We start from the raw sequence: 21711 nt of genomic DNA, 5'->3' as shown, positions 1-21711 counted from the left end.
AGAGAGTTAAAAGTGACAGAGGGAGAGAGACAGGCTCTGACACTTCCTAGCTGGGCAGCCCTGGAGGACCAACCTAACCTCTTTGGGCCTGAGTTCCCCTAACTGCAAAATGGGGGTAGCAGTGAGCCCTGCCCACAGGGTTCTTGTGAGGATGTCATGAGGCACCCATAAAGCGCATGTGGCACCCGGCCAGGACTTTGTGAGCGCCCAGTAGGAACGGCAGGTGACGGTGGCCGTGATCGTTGTTAGTGATCACTACGGACCATAGCTGTAACTGACAGCCACGGCCACCAGCTTGACACCGAGGCGCAGCAGGACCCGGGCCTGGTTATCTCGTGAGCAGGAGAGGGAGAAACTCTAACCGGCGCAGGGGCCCTCGGCTACGGTTACCAGGGACTGAAACACAAGCTCGGCCTCCCTCCCCCACCGTCCAGCTGGCGCAGGCAACGGCAAGGGCGGGCTCCCCCCAGGACAGTCTGCAGCCGCCAAAAGGGGGCCTCTGACGTCCCACGATGGCTTCACGGAGCCCCGGCAGCCCCGCAGGCCCCCACCTCAGGAGCTGGCCGGGCAATGACCCAGTCAGGTGTAAGGCTGGCGCGGGGCTGGCCTGGGCACCCGGTCAACGCCTGGGAGCAAACTAGGTGTCCAGCTACTGGGGACTGGTACAGAAATCAATGTGGACAGCGAGTGGGAATGGTGACCAGCCAGTGCGCCTCATGCTTTCTGTGTCCAGTGACCAGGCCACGGGCCTGCCGTTGGGGACACACACGCGGGTTCCTTCACACGCAGCGGCAGTGACAAGGTCCTGCTGTGGAACAAGCCTCAAGTGACAAACCTGACGTGGGTCCTGGCTCGGATCCTGGGGTGGTCAAAGGACATCACTGGGAATGCTGCTGAGAGGGACGGCACGGTCTCCACCTCGGGGGCTCGGGCATGGGGCCAGGGTCCCCCTGGGTGCTGCTGGGGAGGGCCAGGGGGAGCCCTGTGCCTCAGTGGCCTCCACGCACTGGCCACCAGCGGTACCCGCCACCCCCAGGTGACAATCCCAGGCCCTCCAGGAGACTCGTGCCCCAGAGGGAGCCCGGCAGGCAGCCTGGAGTTGATGAGGAGCAACGCTCCTGGGACCCTCCTGTGTCTGTGGGCAGAGCAGGGCCCAGAGGGAAGCAGGGGCTCGGGCGGTGACTGCGCAGTGACAGGCTAACAGGACGTCCTCGCGGGTGCCGGGAACTGGCCCACAGGGCACGGCTGCGCACCAGGCCACCGGGAGGCCTGTTCCTCTGCTGGACTGAGGGTGGTGCGGGGTGCACACTCTGAGCCTGCAGTTTGCTCCGTTCACTTACTGGGTGCCAGGGATTGAACCCAGGGCCACTTAACCACGGAGCCCCACCCCAGCCCTTTTTATTTAGAGACAGGGCCTCCCTGAGTTGCTGAGGCTGGCTTGAACTCGCGATCCTCCTGCCTCGGCCTCCCGAGCCATGGGGTGACAGGCGTGCCACCACGCCCCCCATTACTGGACAGAGACTGCCATGGGGGAGGGGAGGGCGCTGTGGGAAGGGGGCAGCACAGGGCAGTGAGGGGCGGCCCACGCCGCGGGGATGGTGGGTGGCGCATGTCGCGCCACAGGAAGCTGTGGGGACAGGGAGCGGCCACCCCGCGGCTCTGGGCTTCAGTCTGAGGCTGGAAGCTGCTCTGAGTCCGAGGGTGGCCCCTGGAAGGGAGGTGCTCCCAGCCCGTGGGGCGGGGGTCCTGTCCCCAGCAGAAGCAGCTGGTCCAGAGGGCGGCGGTGGGGAGGGTCCCGCTTACCCTGCAGAACCCCGTCCCCTGGCACCTGTGTGGGGCTGACCTCAGTGACTGCCCGGGGGGAGGGGGACAGGGAAACTGCAGGTGACCAGGAGCCAGCAGCGAGCCTGGGGAGGCTCCTGGACACTCCAGCACCTGGTCGCCCCTAGGAAGCAGGGGACCCAGGGGGACTCTCTCCCTGGTCATATCAGGAAAGGCCTGCAAACCGCCTCCCCCGTCCAGACGGAGAGGGAGGCCCAGGGAGAAGGAGGCTGGCCCGAGGTCTCAGACAGGAGCTGGTCACCAGCCGGGCTGTGCTGCGCCCCTTCCTGGAGTGGCCGCGGCACGCCCCCTGCCCTCAGCGGCCTCACCCCGCAGCCCCCACAGGGGCTGTGCCCTCGGCTGGCTCACCTTCCCTGGGCCCCGGCCTCACAGGTCTCAGCCTCCCAGAGCCTCTCTGCACCCCTGCCCCATGAGGCGCACCCCCTACGGCCCCGACACAAAGTCTGTCCCAATTCCTTGTGCAAAATCCAGTCCCCCAGATGGCACGTGCCACCAGGGCAGGGTGTCTGGGTGGTGAGCACCGCCTGAGCGCTGACCGCTGCTGACTGAGCCCGAGCGAGGCCCTGGAGGGAGCTACTTGTCCCCGGGCCTCAGTCCCTAAGCGCTGGGCCTGGAGCACTCGGCCTGGCACATGGAGGTCTTGGGGACCCTGCAGGCCACAGACCCCCGACGTACCAGTTATTATGGGTTATCTATTCCCTTCTTTGTGTTCTTTGGGATCTTCCAAGTTTTCTGCCACGCCCTGATGTCATTTTTGTGATTAATTGAAGAAACGAACTGATAAATAAGAGGAGGTTCAGGATGTGGACCAGGAGGGCCCCCAAGGGGGCTCGGGAGGGCGGGGAGGTGCTGGGGGTTGGCACTTGGGGGACAATATTTCCTAAAGCTGTATTTTTAGGAGCTCCGGAAAATTCCCTGGGTGAGAAGGCATCTGAAGTATTTGCAAACATTCAGAAGAGGGAAAAATAATACTTCCCGAGACTTTCCTTACTGGGCATTCTTGAACCATGGCAAACGTTCTGGAAAACTCTGAGACCAACATGTGACCATTCCCCTATAAATCCTTCTGCTCACAGAGCCCCTTGGAGTGTCACAGAACCCCCTGTCAACTATCCCCACCCCTTAGTTTTACTTATGAGGAAACAGAAACCCAGAGAGGGCAAGCAATGTGCCCAGGGACACACAGCAGATGAGTCTCTGAATCAGAAAAAGATTAAAAAAAAAAAAAAAACACTCTATAAACCCAAGCACTTCCATGTGAGTTCCCCAACTTTGGCAATTCACCAAAAAAGTTTTCAGATTTTTTTTCTCTGTTACATAGAAGAGAGACGGCAATGTGGGGGGAGTCCAACTTTTTTACTTTTGCTGAGTAAGTTCAAGGAAAGGAAAACAAAATCTATTATTTTCATCTCATGAAAGACGGGACATGTTCCCGCACCCACAAAGCCAGGAGGGATTCGGTTTCGGAATAAAGGCGAGTCCTTCAGATCAAAGAAACGGGGCTTTCTGACCAACTCACCGCACGGCCCTTGTTTTCCCGGGACTAGGAGAGCCCACTTGTGCCCCCAGGGCCTCTGTGCTCCTCGACGGACCCCTCTGCCTCCCAGACCCCCTGCCCCTTCCCCAGCCTTCCCTCCCCTGCTCTCAGAGCAGAGACCAGCTGCCCACACAGCGGGAAGCCAGGCAGGAGGGGAGGTGAAGAAGATCCCCCGGTCCAGGAGCACACTCACCCAGAGGCAGCGCAGCAGCTTCAGCAAGCCGGGGCAGTAGTAATACTCCATTGCGGGGCCCAGGGCTGTGCCTGCGGCAGGAGCACCCTCAGGAGTTTCTCTGGAGGGGCGGCCCTTGCCACTGCCTGTCACACTGGAGTCGGGTTCAAGGCGGCATGAATCATTCAGAAGCCAGCTACAGCCCGGGGCCAGCCAGGCCTGTGAAGGGCCATGGGCAGCGGCTGAGGCAGAGAGCCCTGGCTCGGAGCCTGGAGCTCGGGCTGATGGTGCTGGGCGGGCCCAGGGTGGCTCCTCCCAAACCAGATGCCTGGAAGTGTGGCCTCTAGAGCTCTGGGGACAGAAGGGACCTCCAGCTCTGTGGCAGAGGGGGCACAGGTGAGGCGTGAGCCCGGCTATGCATGTGTGTGTGTGTGTGTGTGTGTGTGTGCGTGCAAGGGAAGGCCTGAGTGTGCATGCCTCCTCCTACCCAGGCCACATGTGGCGGGGGACACTCCTGGTGAGGAAGGACACAACTCGGGTCCACACAGGCCTCTTGACCTGGGTTGCCGTCCCTGCCCCTGCTGAGCCTCTGGGTGGCCCTGGAAGCAGGGCCTGGTCACCTCCGTTTTGCATAGAGGAGAAGGAGCTCAGAGAGGGCTGAGAGCCTAGCCACAGTCACACAGCGAGCTGGTAACTCAGCCTCCGTGAAGCCTGGTCCCCAAGCCCAAACCTAGGTTCCGTCCACTCCTGGGCCTGCCCAGCACCTGGCGAGGTGCCAAGGGACAGCGGGTTAGCTTCCTAACGCCGGCCACTGTGCCGAGTGGGGGACATCAGTTTTCAGAGCTTAAACATGCAGATGACGACCCACCCAGGCCACCTTCCCCAGAAGAGCTCTCTGTCTCGGCTCCCCCTGCGTCAGAGGGGACAGTCTCTAGGGTCCCACAGGAGTCAATCGAGTGGAAGGACCCAGAACCTCTATTAAGTTCTCACAGTCACATCTCAAGGACAAGGGCCGTGTGACCCCTCCATGGCTGAGACAGCACAGGGCAGGAAGGGCAGCCTAGGGGACCGGCTAGCGGACGGCCAGGCGGGTTCAAGTCCAGCCCGATGGCCCAGGCCTCCACAGCAGCCCGCCATGGGGAGGCTGTGACCCGAGGCCAGCGCAGAAGGGTGCTCAGGAGACGTGCGAGTGTCCCTGGCAGCCAGGAGCCCTGCTTCTGAGAAGGAAGAGCAGGACAGGGGGGACGCGCAACGAGACACAGAGCAGGTGCCCAGCACCCGGCCGTCAGGACCGCGGACTCCAGGCCCCACGGCCACTCACGGCTCACTGACCGTCACGGTGGGTCCCCCTGATGCAGAGCTGGGACGGGCACAGAAAGCCAGGCGCTGCTCCGGGGCAGGCAGGGGAAGGGCCAGCGCTGCTCCCACACTGAGGGGTGGTACCTGCCCCCGACACCCCTGGCCAGAGGCCTGGGCCCCCGACCCCGCCGACTGGCCGCAGAGCTGGGGTCCCCACTGCCTGACGGCACTGGGGTCAGGGGACCGCGCCCTGCTCACCCAGGGCCCACAGAGGAGTGGGGACAGCCCGCCGCCCGCCATCCCAACGCCAAGGGCCCGGTCGGTGCAGGCCTCCACTGCCCCTGCCATGGTGGCCCAGTCCAGGGGAGGCTGGGGTCACAGTCTGTCTCCCATCGGCCTGGGGAGGAGCAGGAAGGAGGGAAACAGCAGAGAAGATGCTGGAAACAAGGCCCGAGCCTGAGGGAGGCAGAGGGAGAGAGGGGTGGGCAGGGACAGGAGGAGCAGGGGAGCAGGGGAGGGCCAGGGCGTGACAGGGACAGTGGGGGACCAGGGACGGTGGGGGGCCAGGGTGTGACAGGGACAGTGGGGACAGCAGAGACAGGAGAGAGGGCAGCCGAGGGGGCCAAGATGGAGAGCGACACCAGCTGGAAAGGAAGGAGCCCCAAGAAGGTCCCAGGAACCAGGGGACAGATGGCGGAGAAGCAGCCAGGGACAGGGAACTGGCAGAGCTGGGAGGGCGTGGGACAGACGGGAGGGGGCGGACGTGCAAGGGGAGGGCTGGGCCTGGCAGTCCTGGGGGGGGACGGGACACCACCAGCCAAGACGGGGCCAGTCGTCTGCAGCCCAGGGCTGAGTCCCCAGCACAGCCCCAGAGCAGCTGCCCCATCTGGCCCCCAACCCAGGTGGCCCGGCTCCAACCCCAGGGGTCGAGGACAGTCGGGGGACACTGGGCACAGCAGTGCCTCCCCTGCCAGCGCCTTCTCCACCACAGGGGCCACCACAGCGCGGGACAAGGCACCCCATGCCTGACACCCTCCCTGGGTCCATCTCTCCTGGGGGGACCCAGACTGGTCCCTGTCACCCTGAGCCCACCCTGGGAGCCAGGGAACTCCCCGGAGGCTGAAAGGTAACCCCAAAACACGTGTCCACCTGGAATTGGCAAACATGACCCTCTTGGAAATGGGCCTCTGCAGAGCCCTGGATGACCCCCTCCCTGCTCCTCCCGCGGCCCCTCGAGCGCGTCCCCCGGAGCCTCCTGCCAGCCTGGCTCCACCTTCTGGGCCACTCCTGGCCGCAGTAGGGCCTCGCTTCCTTCATCCAGTCATGCAGTAGGTGTGCAGGGAGCCCTGCCAGCCCCTGGTGCCTAAGCATGAGCTGAGACTCCTGGTGACATTGGCCTTCACAAAGGAACCACCCCACGCAGCTCCCCGGGGGCCTTGTGCCTCTGGAGCAGGCGGCTGCTTAGTCTCCTCTGAGTCGCGGTCACCTCCAGAGCAGGGCACTGTGGGCTGCTCTGCCAGTGAGGGGCGCCTGGCACAGGCCGGCTGCTCCCGGGGACAGAGGCAGGAGCTGCCTGGACACTGGCTCAGCCACAGCCTCCTGCCCCTCTCGTGCAGGCGTCTGGCTCTGTGACCCTCAAGGAGCGCGGGAGGCTCACCCACTCCCCCCCTATTCCCTGGGGGCCTACTGTGTGCTGGGCCTTGGATTAGGAGTGGACAGTGATGGCAATAGCGTGGCCCCCACCCGGGCCAGCCAGAGGGGCCTGCTGACCCCACGGGCTCATCCCCCATCAGAGGCTCCCCCAGGGTTGGCAGCCCTGCTTCTGGGCCCAGCGTCCAGTCCTGGGCCAGGCGGCTTCCACCCACTGCCCTCGCCAAGCCCAGCCTCTGCCAGGTTCGGCCCGCGGCCTCCCGGGCTCCACCCAGGCAGAAGCCCACCAGGACTGCCCCTGGCTCCGTACGAAGGCCACCGCTCTGGGATCCCTGTTTGAGAGGGCAGGAAGGAGTCCCTGCGCCCCCTTCAGGTGGGGTGGGACAGTTCCTGTGGTGACAAACTGGCCCCAGGGCCTGGGTCCCCTCATCTCGGTAGCCCCAGAGTAGGACAGCAGTGAGCGCTTAGTAGGTGCTCTGTGACGGTCCCTGAAGGGCAGGCTGCCCGCCCCAGTCCTGCCAAGGAGGAAATCATCCTGGGATCTCCGCATCAGTGAGGCAGGGGGCACCGCACCAGCCCCAAGGGGGCCCGGGAAGCCAGACCCAGGTCTGGAGATCGATGATGCCCTGAGAGGTCATGGTGCAGACAGACAGACAGACAGAAGGCCTGGGGTTGGGGTGAGGACCCAGGAGGGCACGGTGAGTCTCACAGGAGCGGTGGGTGCTGGAGTCAGATGGCCTGGTCCCAGCACTAGCCAGCTGTGTGATGTTGGGATGGTTATTTAACCTCTCTGTGCTCCAGTCCTTTCATATAAAATGATGATGGTGACAGTACCTGTCACATGGGTCACTGTGAGGCGTGAATGGGGAGATGAGGTGCTCGGAGCCCAGGACACTGTGGTTCAAAACACCTGAGCCGGGGCTGCTTAAGGCCATATCAAGTCCAGCCAGTCCGGCTGGCAGGGCAACCCAGGAAGCCCAGGTGGGCAGCCATCAGGAAGTGGGCAGCTGCCCTGCCAGGCATCGCCTGGCCCACCCAGGGCAGGGCCCACCCACAGGCCCCCGAGGGGCGTCGTCAGCGGCAGACCATCTAGAGTACCTGGACAGGCGCCGAGGGGAGGGAACAGCAGATCGGGGTCCTCCTCCGTCCCCAGCCTGACCGCTGCCCTCCAGGCCTGGTGGGCTATCCCCACATGGAGGGGCAGCTGCGGGAGGGGGTCAGGGGACAGGGACCCCACAGCCAGCAGGAGCAGCCTAGTGCCAAAGGCACAGATGCGTGCAAAGACGTCGCACCCCGTGAGCCAGGCGGCGCAAAACACATGTGTGTGCCCAGCCAGAAAGGGGAGTCACAAAGATGGACCAGAGGGTGCGGGGGGGGGGGGGGGGACGACCGCAGAGACTGCAGTGGGTTCAGGGTTTCGCAGGTGACGGACAGGCTTCCGGATGAGAGAGTGATGGCCACACGGCTTTGGGACTTTACTAAAAAGCATCACACTGAGTGCTTGGAAGGAGGGGGTCATAGTGTGTAAATTACAAACCACAAGCTACTGAAGTACAGGGGAAGGGGGAGGAGAGGGGAGGGGGAGGGGAGGGGAGGGGAGGGGGAGGGGAGGCAGCCCTGGGAGAGAGTGGGCAGAGGCTAGAGCCCCAGGGCACACTGTGCACCCAGGCTCCATCACCCCTTTAACCCAGGCCCAGCCACTCTGGGAGCTGCAGCTGCCCTGGGACAGGCCTGGGGTCGGATCCCAGCTCTGGTCCTGCCAAACAGCACCCCCACCCCCAGGACCTGCCTCTCCTCCCCTACCTGGCCTCAGCCCTCACGGAGGCCAAGGCCCACGGCAGCAGTGGGAACTGTTCCCTCCTCACAGGCCGCAGTGAGGGACACTGAGATGCCACCAGCTAAGCACCAGCAGACTGCAAGGGCTCCCTGCAGAGTGGGGACATACGGGGCATAAGTCACAAATTCCGTCTCTACATCACAGGGCTCTACGGCCGATCCGTACCTGCCTGCTCCGTGCACACACTTTTTCTGAAATAAATGAAACTGAGAAATTTCCCCCAGAAAACAATTTCTTCAGAAGAGAAGCCACATCATGACAATCAGGGGGCGGCTGGGCCATGAGGGCCCTGGGGTGAGCCAGCAGAGCTGGGCAGCTTGGACCTCAGCATTGTGAAATAGAAACCCACCGGGCCATCCGGAGTGGAGTGAGTTGAAAGAGGATCCAGAGGGTCAGGGAAGCACCAGTGTCTCAGGCTGAGAGTCCCCTAATACAGTCCCCTAATACAGAGGGCGATGAGAGCTGCAGCCTGCCCTCTCCTGGTCATTTCTGGCACTGCAAGGGACGCGGTGCCCCCATCATTCCAGAAGAAGGAGGGGAAAAGGAGAAGCCAGGATGGGAACACCCGGGGGGGCACCCACCCCAGGGGCACCCGGGGAATTCCTGAGGCCACAGAGAGGCCCTGGGTTTCGACCAGGCCAAATCACCCCCGTCCCCAGCCTCAGTTATCTGCCAGGGGGTACAAGGGCGTCACAAAGGAACGAGTGTGTGAAGGAAGACTTCCGATACCCCGTGTACTGAGGGCAGCTGGGTGTGGCCCAAGCCACCTACCTGTCACCTGTCACCATGGGTATTTAAATTTAAAAAGAATTTTTTTTTGTTCCAACATATAAATGGCGAGACTCCATGTTAAAATTAAGATCTTCAGTTTGGCTTGAAAAATTAGATGAATGAGCTGACCGGGCCACTCTGAGCAGGGAGCGGCTGGCCTGCGGCCTTCCTCCTGCTTGTCCATCAGGAAATCCCTGGCCCGGGCCAGCCTGGCCCTGAGGGCACCTTCTGAAGCCTGGTCCGCAGGAAGAGGACCTCAAGGCCATTCGGAAGCCCCAGGTGCCCAGGGCGCTCTGAGGGGGCGGCCACTTGGGAAGCAGGGGTCAGGGCTTCCGAGGCCACCTGTTTTGTATTTTATTTAGAGGCAGGGTCTCACTGAGTTGCCTAGCGCCTCACCATTGCTGAGGCTGGCTTTGAACTCGAGATCCTCCTGCCTCAGCCTCCGGAGTCGCTGGGATGACAGGCGTAGGCCACTGCCTCCAGCTGGATATTTCTAAAATTGAGCATGTTGATCATTTCACAACTCTGTGAAAAGTGAACACTACAAACCACTGACTTGCACGATTTTAAATGGGCAAACTGCATAGTATGTCAATTACTTCTCAACAAAGAGGTTATTTTTTTAAAGGGAACCGAGGAACACGTGAACTAAACAACAGTCATGAGGCACATGGATATGAGAAACTTCCAAGAGGCACCAGCGTGGCTGGGGCCTGGGAAATCCCAAACTCCAGGGTTGGAGCCTCAAAGCACAGGTTCTCTTCAGGTTCAAATCTCAGCTGCACCACCTGAGCTGTGTGACATCAGGCAAGTGACTTCACCTCTCTGGGCCTTTCCTTTGCTGTGTGGGAATGAGAAAGAAAGAAGCTGCTGCCTCGTAGAGCCACCATGAGGGCTGAGCTAGCACAGTGCCTGGCCCATCCACAGGGGCCCATGAACAGTGGCCTTAGTGAGGGGATTTGGGCTGAGAGCTAAGGGCCACTTGTCGTCTTTTGGGGGTGTCATGGACTGAATGTATCCCCCCAAAAGAATTCATGTTGAAATTTGAGCCCCCATTGGGACAATGCAGCGGCTGGTGTAGGAGGTGACATCTTTAGGAGGTGATTAGTCATGAGGGCCAAAATCAGGCCCCCACAAGAGAGGCCCCAAGCCCTTTCTGACTTTGTCTGCAGCTGAGCCCCTTCACTGTCCCCAACCCTGCTGCACCTGATCCTGGACACCCAGGGTCCAAGACAGAAAAGGGTACAGTTATGTTGCCCCTAAGCGACCTGGTGTGCGGCCTTGGTCACAGTAGCCAGAAGAGTTGAGGACAGGGATTGTTAAAATATTGGAAAAACAGTCAATTCTGAATCGACCTGAAGCCTTTGACATGCACAATTTAAAAGTGATGGGCTGGGGCTGGGGCTGGGGCTGGGGCTGGGCTCGGTGGTGGGGCGCTCGCCTAGCCTGTGTGAGGCGCTGGGCTGGATTCTCAGCGCGAATAGAAATAAATGAGTAAAATAAAGGCCCATCAATACCTACAAAAATTTCTTTTTTAAAAAGTGATTCATTCACTCCACAAATCAGCGATGAACGCCTACTCTGTGCTGGGCGAAGTGCCCCGTGTCCCTGCCTCTCAGGAGCCTCAACTCTGATGGGCAGGGGAGGCAGACACCAGGTGATGGAGAGGCTGATGGGACCGGGCTCTTCTCTGGGCGCGGAGCTGAGGGCTGGCATCTGGGTTGAGATGCCCAGAGAGGATGCCTCCCTCAGCAGCTTCAGCCAACAGCCCGGGGAGCCCAGCCCAGAGGCAAATGGAGAGGCCCCAGGTGGTCCAGATCCATATGGTGCCCTGCAGAGTTCATGACTCTGGTGGCTGTGACACCCTGGCTTTGCAGGTGGCTCCTTCTAACCCTCAGGAAGGGTTCCTCCTTCACTGACAAGTTGCTAGTGAACAGTCCCCCCCCCCCCCCCCCGCCAATCAAAGCCCCAGAGCACAGGTTCCAGACTGCGTCACCACCTCCCTGGAAGCGCGGTGCCCAGGCAGAGGGGCTTCTGAAGCAGAAAGCCAGAGACCACATCCCGGGTGGCATCGCAGAACAGAAAACGGACCCTAGGTTAGAACTGTGGATACACTGACACCCTCTTCAGGTAACGGCAGTTCACCAATATCGGCACACGCCGCACTACCCATCGCACCCAGGACGTCAGACGGGGCGGTGGGGGAGACTGCGTGGGGGACTCTATAAATTCTTCTGTAAACGTAAGCTGTTCTGGAAAAGTAAGATCTATTTGGAAACTGCGCCTGCCCCAGACATTCTCATTTCCTCTCTGGGATAGCAAGGTGTGGAAGGGCTCTGCAAGCCGACTTCACAGGCCCAGGGTCTGGTACCCACTAACTGAGGAGGAAAGCCCGGCCTTGAGAAGCCAGGGTAATAGTCAGAAAGGGAGATTTTTTAAAAAAAAAAAACCATGGATTTGGTTGATTTTAAAATATATTTTGATTTGGAGGATCATGACTAAGACCTTCCCAAACATCTTTCAGGGTGTGTGTGTGTGTGTGTGTGTGTGTGTGATGCCTCCAACCAGGACCCCACCTTCCTGACCGTGCTCCTGGCAGACCCCACTAATGGACTGCGACACCATCTCCCTCTGGGCCTGGATGTCCCAGAGCCCTTTCTAACACAGGGACCCCGTAGGCACGGTCTATTGATGGGAGTTGGCCCATGTCCTGCTTTGCTGAGCAGGTGGCAGGTGGGTCCCTGCGGGGAGATCTGTCCAGCTCCTGGGGCTCCTGGTCACGGGGAAGCAGTCTGTGGCCTGCAACTCTTGGATTCCTGGCGTGGTGAGGCCGGCATGATGGCCAATTCCCATCCAGGCCCAGAGGCTGAGCCTGTCGGGCTGGCCAGGGCCACTCCAGCAGCTTCCTCTCCCCGTGCCTGCAGCCAGGCGGCCTTCAGAGTCCCCCTCCCGGGCGCAGCGGGTGACCGTGCCGGCCTCGGCGCTCCAGTGCGCCCACCCCACCACAGAGACACGCTCAACGGCCGCGCCAATCCGAGCGCAGCTCACCAGAGCCCGCCCCGTCTCCCTCCCACCCTCCCGCCCAGTGAGCGCCAGGCTCCCCAACCGCAGCGAAAGGAGACTCCAACAGGTGGAGCTGATCTGGAAGCCGGGTCTGGCACCGCCTGGCCCTCAGTCACTTCCCTACACAAGGCTGCCACGGCGGGTTACGAGGTACGATCCCATGGATGAGGGGCACGGGAGGCCGCTGCAGCCCCTCCAAAGTCCCCACCGAGCCAACTCTGCAAAGCACGGCAGCGGCTGCGTCTCCCCTGCGGAAAGCGCTGGGTGGAACCTCAGTGGATGCGCCTCTGCGACAACCGCGCTGAGCCTCTTGAGTGCTAAGGAGCGGCGCGATGTCAGTCAAGGATGAGCCCCAGCAGGCAGCGTTTCCGGGGCTGTGTGACAGCAGGGCACACTATCTTCATCTCGTGCTTGAAATCTCCTGGAAGATTCCATGTGCACCAGGAGGGGGCACTCAGGGACCTCACGGCATCTGCTCCATCTCTCAGCACCCCCTCCCTCCCACTCTTCATCAGCCCCACGGTCTGCTCAGGTTTCCGGAAAGAGTGCCTGGCAGCCCACGCTGGGCCTGTGATGTCACCTCGCTGGGCCTCCTTTTCTTCACCTCTGAAGGCGGGGATTAAACGGGTTCACACTCTCCGGCTCCCTCTCCAGCGGAGGGGACGCCAGTGCCCGCAAGCCCGAGCAGCTCCACGAGGGGGCGCGCGTGCGCCTGGATGCCCCTGGTGCCCACAGGGAGGTGTCCAAGCCTCAGTGCCCGGGAGCTCTGGGATGCAGGATGCGTCCTTTCACCCAGGGACCCTACTCCCAAGAGAGCGCCTTCCCTTCCTCAGCTGCCAGGGATGAGACCACAGGCCAGAATTCAATCCGGGTGTCACCTACCCCGCTCTGAGCCTCAGGTTCGGAATCTCTAAAATGGTTACTCCCAAGTACCTCAGGATACAATGAGGTCATTTGGGAGAAAAATACCAGGAAAGGGGACTCAGCAGGTGCCATATGGGTTCCTTCTGGACAATGGGCAGCACTTAAGCATCTGCTGCACAGAAGCTCCATATCTAATATACAGCCCCAACAACAGCAGCAGACCCCTGTAAAGCACCTACTGGGTGCGGGCATTGCTCACGGTGCCTTATTAAGCTCACCGCATTTCTCACAAGAAGGCCCCATGATTATCCCCATTTCGCAGATGGGGAAACTGAGGCAGGGAGCTGTTAAACCACACCAGGTTACACAGTTGGGATTCTAGCCAGGCCTCTGGCATAGGTCATGCACTCTTCTCTGTCTGCATATTACACTTCAATTGTTAATCATTTTTCCAGGTAACCAAAGGAAAAGTAGAAAGGTAAATTGGATTTCATCCAAATTTTAAAATGTGGTACATTAAAGAACACCAACACCGCGGAGAGCAACAAGACAACCCACAGAACCGGAAAGAATATTAGCAAATGACTATCTCTGATAGGAGACTCCTTCAGAACAAATATAACCTGGGTTGTATGTGGACATGAAGACCACGGAAATCCAAGCAGCCTGATTTTAAAACAGACAAAGGACTTCAACAGGCATTTCTTCAAAGAAAATACACAGTGCGTCACTGAGCACACAGAGATGCTGCACGTCATTAGTCACCAGGGAAATGAAAATAAAAGCCTCCATGGGGTCCCCTTTGTACCCACTGGGGGACTATTACTGAAAACACATGACAGGCCAGGGCACGTGGGCAACTCGAGCGTCGGGGCACTGCTGGCCAGACTGCCGAGCAGGACAGCCACGGTGGAAGGTGGCGCGGTGGTTCCTCAGAGAAGGAAACAGAATTACTAGTGACCCACCCCCTCCACCCCGGGGCAGGAGCCCGGGAAGGAAGCAGGAGCGGGAACCGACATTTGCACACAGCCCTCCAGCGGCCCTCAGCGGGGAGAGGGATCAGCGGGCGCCAGCCATGGTGGAGTGCACCTGCAAACCCGAGGATTCAGGCCCGCGGCAACCTGGGTGAAGCTGGAAGACCCTCAGCCACTGTTGTAGAGTCCACTTACGTGGACACCGAATAGGCAAATTCAAAGGCAGAAGGCAGGCCGGGGTTGCAGGGGCTGGCGGGGAGTGGCGGTTCGGCGCCTTGGGTACAGTTTCTGTTGGGAATAAGGGGCGGTTCTGGAAGTGGGCCGGGACCAGGCTGTAAACATGGTGCACGGGCTTAACGACACTGGGCTGCATGCTCCAAATGGTGAAAATGGTCGGGTTTTGCTATTTCTATTTAACCGCGGCAATAAAATCCTACAGGTTTTGGCTGGATTGCTGCGGTTCGCTAACTGGCCTCGGGGCTCCCGGTCACCTACTCCAACCCCGGTCCGCAGTGTCCAGCAGACGGCGCTGCAAGCCGCGCCTTTGGTGGTTTGGAACCAGCTCACCCTATCTCCTGGCTTCTCACCAAGCCGCGGACTCTGAGTGCACGGTCACCCTCTGCACTCCAGCTCCAGTGACATCACCACCATGGTCACCCAACAAGTCCCAGGGCCTTTGCCCCTGCTCTGCCCCCTCTGCCTCTACCTGCCTGGGTCTTTCTCCTTCCGGTCTCACTTCCTCAGAGAAATCCCCCTGACCACCTGGTAGGAAAGAGCCCTGCGGTCACTCCTGACTCCGGGAACGCATCTTATTTTCTTCACAGCCCTCCTAGAGTCTTGGTCCCTCCCTGGCTATCTTTGAGTGCCTGGCACCCCACACCAGGCCTGAGCAACAGAGGGGCAGCCATGCCTTTCCTATTGCTGAACCCCAAGGGTCACTGCTGCAGCTCCTGACGCTCAGGTGCCCATTGATGCCTCCAGATGCATGTGAGCGTGAGTACATGAATCACCAGCACCTGTCCTCCTGGGTCATGTACCTGCCTGGTTACAGTCTGGGAGTGACACATTTTGAGAGCCTTGATTAATGGATTCCTTGCTCATCTCCTTAGAGCTTTGCATGAATTAATACCTGGGGGAACGACAGAGGTGGGCCTGTGTATGAACACATGGGTGGGTGAGTAGGAGGTGGGTAGGTGGACAGGTGGGTGGGTGGAGAGGTAACCAGGTACCCGACAGACACACAGCACACCCTCTCTGGCACCCCTGGGCCTCACATTCACTACCCAGGAAATGAAAACTTTCTGGTCTGGCTGGTTTTAATCCAAAAAAATGAACTTTAACCAGCTGAGCTAGAACTTGCTCAGCGTCCAAGCCCTCCCAGCCCAGCAGAGAGGAGGTGAGAAGCGATTAACAAGTGGAAGGAGACCCACGTCAGGATTCCCCAGCCTCCGTGGAGCCCGGAGCAGCCCAGTCTCTGCCGCCATGAGTCCCACAGCCCTCTCCCATGGGCAGGTGCCCCTCGGGGCTCCCCGCTGGCCCACCCTGCCTGTCTCCTCCACCTCGGCCCCTGCCTTCTCGGGCCTCTGCTCCCCCCCCCCCCCCCGCAGCTGGGGGCCTTGAGGGACTGAGCCTGCCCACCTGCAGCCCGGTGCTCAGCTCACTCCCACCCCCCAGCATGCCAACGCCGGGCAAATTTTCTCTCTTGGCCCATACCCTGACCTGGTCCTTCCTTGTTAAGAATCGATGGTCCCAATTCTCTTTCATTGTGTGATGAACGATGCTACTTGTGAAATGACCGGCGGCCATTCCACCTTGACCAACTTCATGCCAAAAGCTGGAAGACTTGAACCCTGACTTTGCCAGTCTTTCTTGCTGTGAGGTGGGGCCATGTAACCTGGTCTTACCCATGATATATAAGCGAACCATCTTCTCTGCTTCCCTGGCTAACGTGCAGACTCAGTGGGGTCCCCCCCTTCTTCCTGCCTAAGAGTGGAATTGGTTCCTGGAAGAGTGGCAGCCATCTTGGCACCATGAGGCAGGGGGCATGAAGGAAGCCCAAGAGACACTCAGCAATGCGGAGTGGAGCTAGCAGATGCCCACTCTGGATATCCTGCTGGGTGAGGCAAGAAAGCAAATTCATCCAGTGAGCCACATTGGGGGGGCGGGGGAGCGGTGCCTGAGGGTCTACATTCCAGGCAAACATAAAAATATACGCTTTTTATTCAATCAGTATCTTTGATGAGCTGTTTGGAAGTTCTCCTGAAACCTTTCACTTTGATCTTTTCATTCCCATGTGGATGCCCTGTCAACCAACTGAAATTTAAGTCTCTCCCACTGGGACTAAGGATGTGTCCCCTCGGGAGACAAGTTCTTCTTAAGTTGGTGACACAAGAACTGCTATTATCCTCAGAATCCAAATCTGGTCCCCCATTTCCCAGCTACTATGCATCCAGTCAGAGTCAAAGAAGGTCCCGGGGCCTCGCCCACCGTCCAGGACTCTCCTTCCTGCCTCTAACCTTGGCCCAAGCGCTGCTCACTGAGGCCAGCCTCCTCTGACTGGTCAGGCCACCTGCTCTCCTCCGAGCAAACACGGTCCGCGACCGAAGACCTGCCCCAGGGGGCAGACCTTGGCCTTGACCATGGTGGGGGGGGGGGGCCTCCCCGACAAGCACTTACCTGTCCCACTCATAACCAGAACCACGGCCTGGCCCCGCACCTGCGCACACGGCCAATCCAGCCTGCTCCCGGCGCCCCAGCTCCGGCCGCAGCCACATCTGCACATGCGCAGCCCCACCTGCGATCCTCTCCTCCCCCTCATCCCAGGGGACCCCCAGGCATCTCAGGGCCCCTGGCCTGTCAGCGGCAGGAGGCTGAGGGAGAGTCTCTAGCACCCTCACCCAGGTCTGGCGCACAGTAGGTCCGACAAAGGCATGAACTCAGAGCCACATCAGCCCCCCGGATACCAGCCGACCAAAGTCTCGAGGCAACCCGAGGCCCACCCTGCCCCACAGGGGACACGTGCCTCTGCAGTCACCGGTGGGGTCTCTGGGTGGAGCATGACCCAAGGTTGGGGTCCACAGCTGAGCCCCTGTGTCTGTGACCCCTGCGAGATCATACAGTGCAGAGCTCGCTTGCCAGGAGGAGAGGCGCCCAATGGCAGATGGGGGTGGAGGTCTGGCTCAGCACTTGGGTGGGACAAGGAGCCTCGTCCAGCTATGTCCCCGCCCCAGAACCTTGGACAAGGCACTCACCAGGCCTGCGTTTCTTCGAGGGCAGAAAAACATCTAAGATGAGGGCCGCCTTCCCTTCCCACCAACTCTTGTAGAGAACAATGTAAAAGGCCTGAAATTGAGTATTAAGAATAAGGCAGAAGGCAGCGGCTAGGGAGGCTGAGGCAGGAGGATCGCGAGTTCAAAGCCAGCCTCAGTGACAATGAGGCGCTGAGCAGCTCGGTGAGACCCTGTCTCTAAATAAAGTACAAAATGGGGCTGGGGACGTGGCTCAGTGGTCGGGTGCCCTGAGTTCGGTCCCCGGTACCAGCAGACACGGGCCAGCAGCCAGAGCAGAGGCGGTGCCGAGCTTCCTGCCCTGCGACCCCCAGCTCTGCACCAAACAGGGCCCAGAGCGGCTCCAGACCCAGGGCTCCAGAGGGCCCTACTGGCTCTGGGCCACAGCGTCCCCTGTGAAGCGGGCAGGGACTGTCTCGTGGGGCCGCCCTGCTATTCCTGGTTGTGTCCCCTGTGGGAAACTCCCTGCTCCAGCAGGGGCAGGGCCAGGCCAGCCGGGCCTCTGCTCAGGCCCTGACCAGCCTGTGGCTGGCCAGGACGGGTGGGCCTGTACAGATCCTCAGGCCACCAGCCTGGCAGGTCCCCAGCAGCCTTTGGAAGGCGGCAGCAGAACAGCGGGGCCAACCCCAGCTCAAGGAATATCACATTCCCAGCCTGAGGAGGCCCAGGGTGCGGGTGTCCGCTTTCCTGGAGCAGCTGAGGCACAAGCCCTGGAGGCCAAGGAGGGGGGGGCAGTGGCAGGGGCTGGCAGGGGGCCAAGCCAGTCCCAAGGCAGGAAGCTCCCAGGTCCAAGCTGGGAGCCTCACAGGCCCCTTTTCCATTCCTGCTCCCCTGACTGCTGTGTGGCTGTGATCAAATGGCCTAACCACTCTGGGCCTCACGTTCCTCCTCTCAGGATGGGATTCATGCTCTTTAAGTGAGCATGGAGTGGAAGTGACAAGGATCGACCCGCAGGCTCAGAAAATGAAGGCAATGAACTGAACCCAAGCTGGAAAGCAGCAGCATGGCCGCTGGTCAGCCAATGGTGGCCCAGTGGACAGCACCATCAGGGTCCCCTCTGGTTGAGGAAAGGCGCACCAACCACAGAGGAGCGGGGCAGCCAGCAGGGGTGAGGGCCCAGGCCTCACCTGGAGGATCCCCCTGGCCAACATGGGAGCTCTTTCTGGAGAAGAAGTTGGGGAGGGAGGAAGCAGGGCACGCGGCCCCTGCAGATGAAGCGTTAACTGAGAACTTACTATGTGCTGGGTAACCTCTGCAATGATGCCCAAGAATACTCCTGAGGCCAGAGAGAGCTGTCTTCATCTCAGAGAAGGAAAGCCAGCCTCGGGGAGCCTCATCCAGCCATGTCCCCTAGGTCACACAGTGGCAGGGCTGGAATGGGAACCCCCTTCTCTCAGCCTCCATGGCCCCAGACTGTCCCTCCCAGGTGGGACCACTGTCCTCTGGTGGTCTCTCCCTGTGACTGCACGCACAAGTCCTGAGAGTACCTAAGGGATCTGAGGTCAGGTGCTACCAAGAGGACTGAGTCCCACCCATCCACCTCCAGAGGACAGCGATTCAGGCAGGGTGACCCAGCAAGGGCCTCAGAGCCCAGAAGGAGGGAGCCAAGGCAAGCTGCCGCCAGCCGAGGATGCCAAGAACAAAGGCTGGTCCCTGGTCTGTGACAGGGTGAAAGAGAAGGAGCCGGTGGCCAGGGAGGACTCTAGCACCAGGAGAACTACAAAAAGACAGGTTTAAAATGCTTTTCTCCCCATCACCTTGGATTTCGCCTACACACCACAGTTCAAGTGCAGTCACAGAAGCCCAGGCAGGACCCCTGAGAGGGGCTGGCCACCAGGGTCAGAAAGGAACGTGGAAGACAATGTCCAGCACCAAACCAGGCTGTGTGCAGTGCCCGCATCTGGGATCAGGACGCTTGCCAAAGCTTCTGGGGCTGCTCAGCAGCCGCCTCCTGGAGTCCAGGGCCTCCCCGGCCCCCTCAGCCCTACAATGACAGCCCTCCACTTGGTGGCGGCCACTACACCAGGCCCTAGCAGGAGCCCTGCCATGGCCTCCTCACCCCACTTCACAGAGGAGCAAGTGGAGGCTCAGGGAAGAGCGGCTCCCGCCGTGGCCTGGAGCCAGGAGACGTGGGCCTGGGGTTCAGGTGCGACTGCGTCCCCAGCCACGGCCCAGCCTGGATCTCGCGAAGGAGTCCCGAAGCACCTGCTGCTGGGTCGCCTCCTGCCCTAGCCCCCCCCCCCCCGCGGAGCCCGTGACCCAGGAGCAAGCAAGAACGCGACAGGTCCCTAGGTGTCACGGCACTGAAAAGACCATGGGGAATCCCGGAGGTGGCGCCTGCCCTGGCCCGGGGCCGCGGAGACTCCCGGAGGAGGCGACTTCCCCGGGGACGGCTCCTTCTGCCCAGTTCGGTCCACCAGCGAGCCAGGGGACAACCGCCCCGGGGACAACCGCCCCAGGGACAGGGCAGCGCAAACCCACGGAGGCTCACACCCGCACTGCCCGTCCCTCCCGCACTGCGTCCTCCGGCCCCACCGCCCCTTGGAGCCCAGGCCCCCGGCTCCCAGCCGGGAAAGCACGCGGGTCCAGCCTCCGCGCGCATGCGCAGCCGGGCCTGCCCCCCCCCCCCCGCCCCGCGCCCTGTCGTAAGCCCGACGGTCACTACTGAGGGCGCCGCTGGGCGCTGGGCCCGGGGCGTGACCCGACGCCATCCTCACCCGGGGGGTAAAGCAGCAGGTCCCCGTCTTCCAGCTGAAGACACCGACGTGCACAGAAACCAGTCCAAGTTCTCAAAATCGGAGGCAGAAGCCAGCGCGGGGGTTCGAACTCGGGACTTTTGGCCCCAGAACCCCCCACCCAGGGCGCACCACGCTGGGCTCCCTCTGCACAGGGCGCGGAAACCGAGGCGGCCCAGGCCCTCCCCACAGAGCCCGCAGACACCTCCCCTCGGAGCCGGCGACAACCTCGGTTCCCAGACAGCAGCCCGCGCTCCCCCGCCCGCCCGCAGCCCGAGCCTCCGGGGCAGGTTCCCGGCGGAGCCTGATCCCGGGCCCCCCTGGGCTCCTCTCCAGCCACGCCGCGGTCACTCACCACGAAAGGCCCATTCCTCTTGTCCTTGCAAAAGCTGTGACTTCTCTGAGGTCCCGAGGCCACAGGGGATCCCTGTCGAAGTGGCTGTTCATTATCCTGAAGGGCATCCCCCGGCTCCAGGCCCCGCGATGGCACCTGAGGCAAAGAACGCAAGGGAAGGAGGTTACAGGGGGGCTGTGCCATTTACAGGGAAACTGTCATGCCAGGAGGGTCCATTGGGGCAAGGAAGAGTGTTGAACCACCAGAGATCCCCCAACCCTAATGGTTGGAGGTAAGTTGTGGCAGCAGCCAGCCTAAGTCCAACTGGTCCCGCCTTAGCCCCCTGTGTGACCTTGGGTGACTGCCTTACCCTCTCTGAGCCTCGACTGTCCAGGAAGCAGATAATAACAGTAGCCAGCTTCTAGGGTACACGAGAAAAACAAGAAGCCACATGCAGGACGCAGTACAGCCGCCAGGTGGCAGGCGTGCACCAGGCCTGAGCCCAGCCATCGGGCCGGTTGGAGGCCCCGAATGTCAGCCAGCCTCATACCGCCTGCGGGGATGCTTGGTGCGTCCACACTCACGCCCAGATACAGAGGCCATGCCAGAGTGGGACGGCGCCCTGGCTCCTCTCCTCTGCACTGGGCCGTATTTTCCACTTGGTTACACAGAGGGACGCAGTCCGGCTCCTAAACACAGGACTCCACAATCTGTATTTTACAAGCCTCACCCCTGTGTACACAAGGAAGGGAGGCCCAGAGAGGGGAGGGGCCTGCTTAAGAATACACAGCGGCGGCAGGAGGAGAGGCAGGATGCCCGGCCCTTCCTCACAGCCTATGGGACACCCCCCCCTTCCCTCTCCACCTCCCTGCCTACCCTGAGCCAGCCACACAGCCTCCTAAGCCACCCTCTCTGCCATCTCCCTTCATGCCCGTGAGGCCTTAATAAACCCATCTACACCTGGCCACCCCCAGAGCTCTCAGGCTGGGCTCCAGCAGACAGACCCGACTGCTGCTCACATGGCCACCCAGCAGCTCAGGCCTCTGACCTGCACCATGAGCCCAGGACAGGCCTCTCCCTTCCTCCTCTCCAAACTCAGTCCTCATCCCAGCCAGGCAGGCCCAGACCCTTGGGCTGCCTCCACATCACACCCCTGCACCCCCACCTAAACAGAGGCCCTCCTGCAGGACACCTGCAAGCCTCACATCCTGAACCAGAGTCAACTCAGCTAAAGACCTAAATGTAGGGGCAAAAACTAGCGAACCCTTAGAAGAAAACCCTTAGGAGAGCTCTTCATGACCTTGGATTTGACAATGGCTTCTTAGGTGTGTCACTGAAAGCACAAG

The 21711-nt window shown here is 60.9% G+C and overlaps 1 protein-coding gene across 6 annotated transcripts in view; it reads right to left on the bottom strand.

The window, feature by feature from the left end:
- Nucleotides 1–21711, bottom strand: part of KIAA1671 — a 140375-nt gene that overhangs the window by 65625 nt on the left and 53039 nt on the right. For 5 of the 6 annotated variants that reach the window (XM_081286569.1, XM_081286570.1, XM_081286567.1 and 2 more), the window contains one exon: nt 20387–20521. In XM_081286569.1, coding sequence (XP_081142695.1) covers nt 20387–20521 — 135 coding nt within the window. Of the gene's footprint in view, nt 1–3572; nt 3799–20386; nt 20522–21711 lie in introns of those variants that run through there. The other variant, XM_081286572.1, reaches the window with a different exon arrangement.

Source organism: Spermophilus citellus, assembly GCF_964194105.1.
Source record: "Spermophilus citellus genome assembly, chromosome: 3".
Classification (NCBI taxonomy): domain Eukaryota; kingdom Metazoa; phylum Chordata; class Mammalia; order Rodentia; family Sciuridae; genus Spermophilus; species Spermophilus citellus.
The sequence above is the reverse complement of the archived record's forward strand: the minus strand, read 5'-3'. Positions and strand labels throughout refer to the sequence as shown.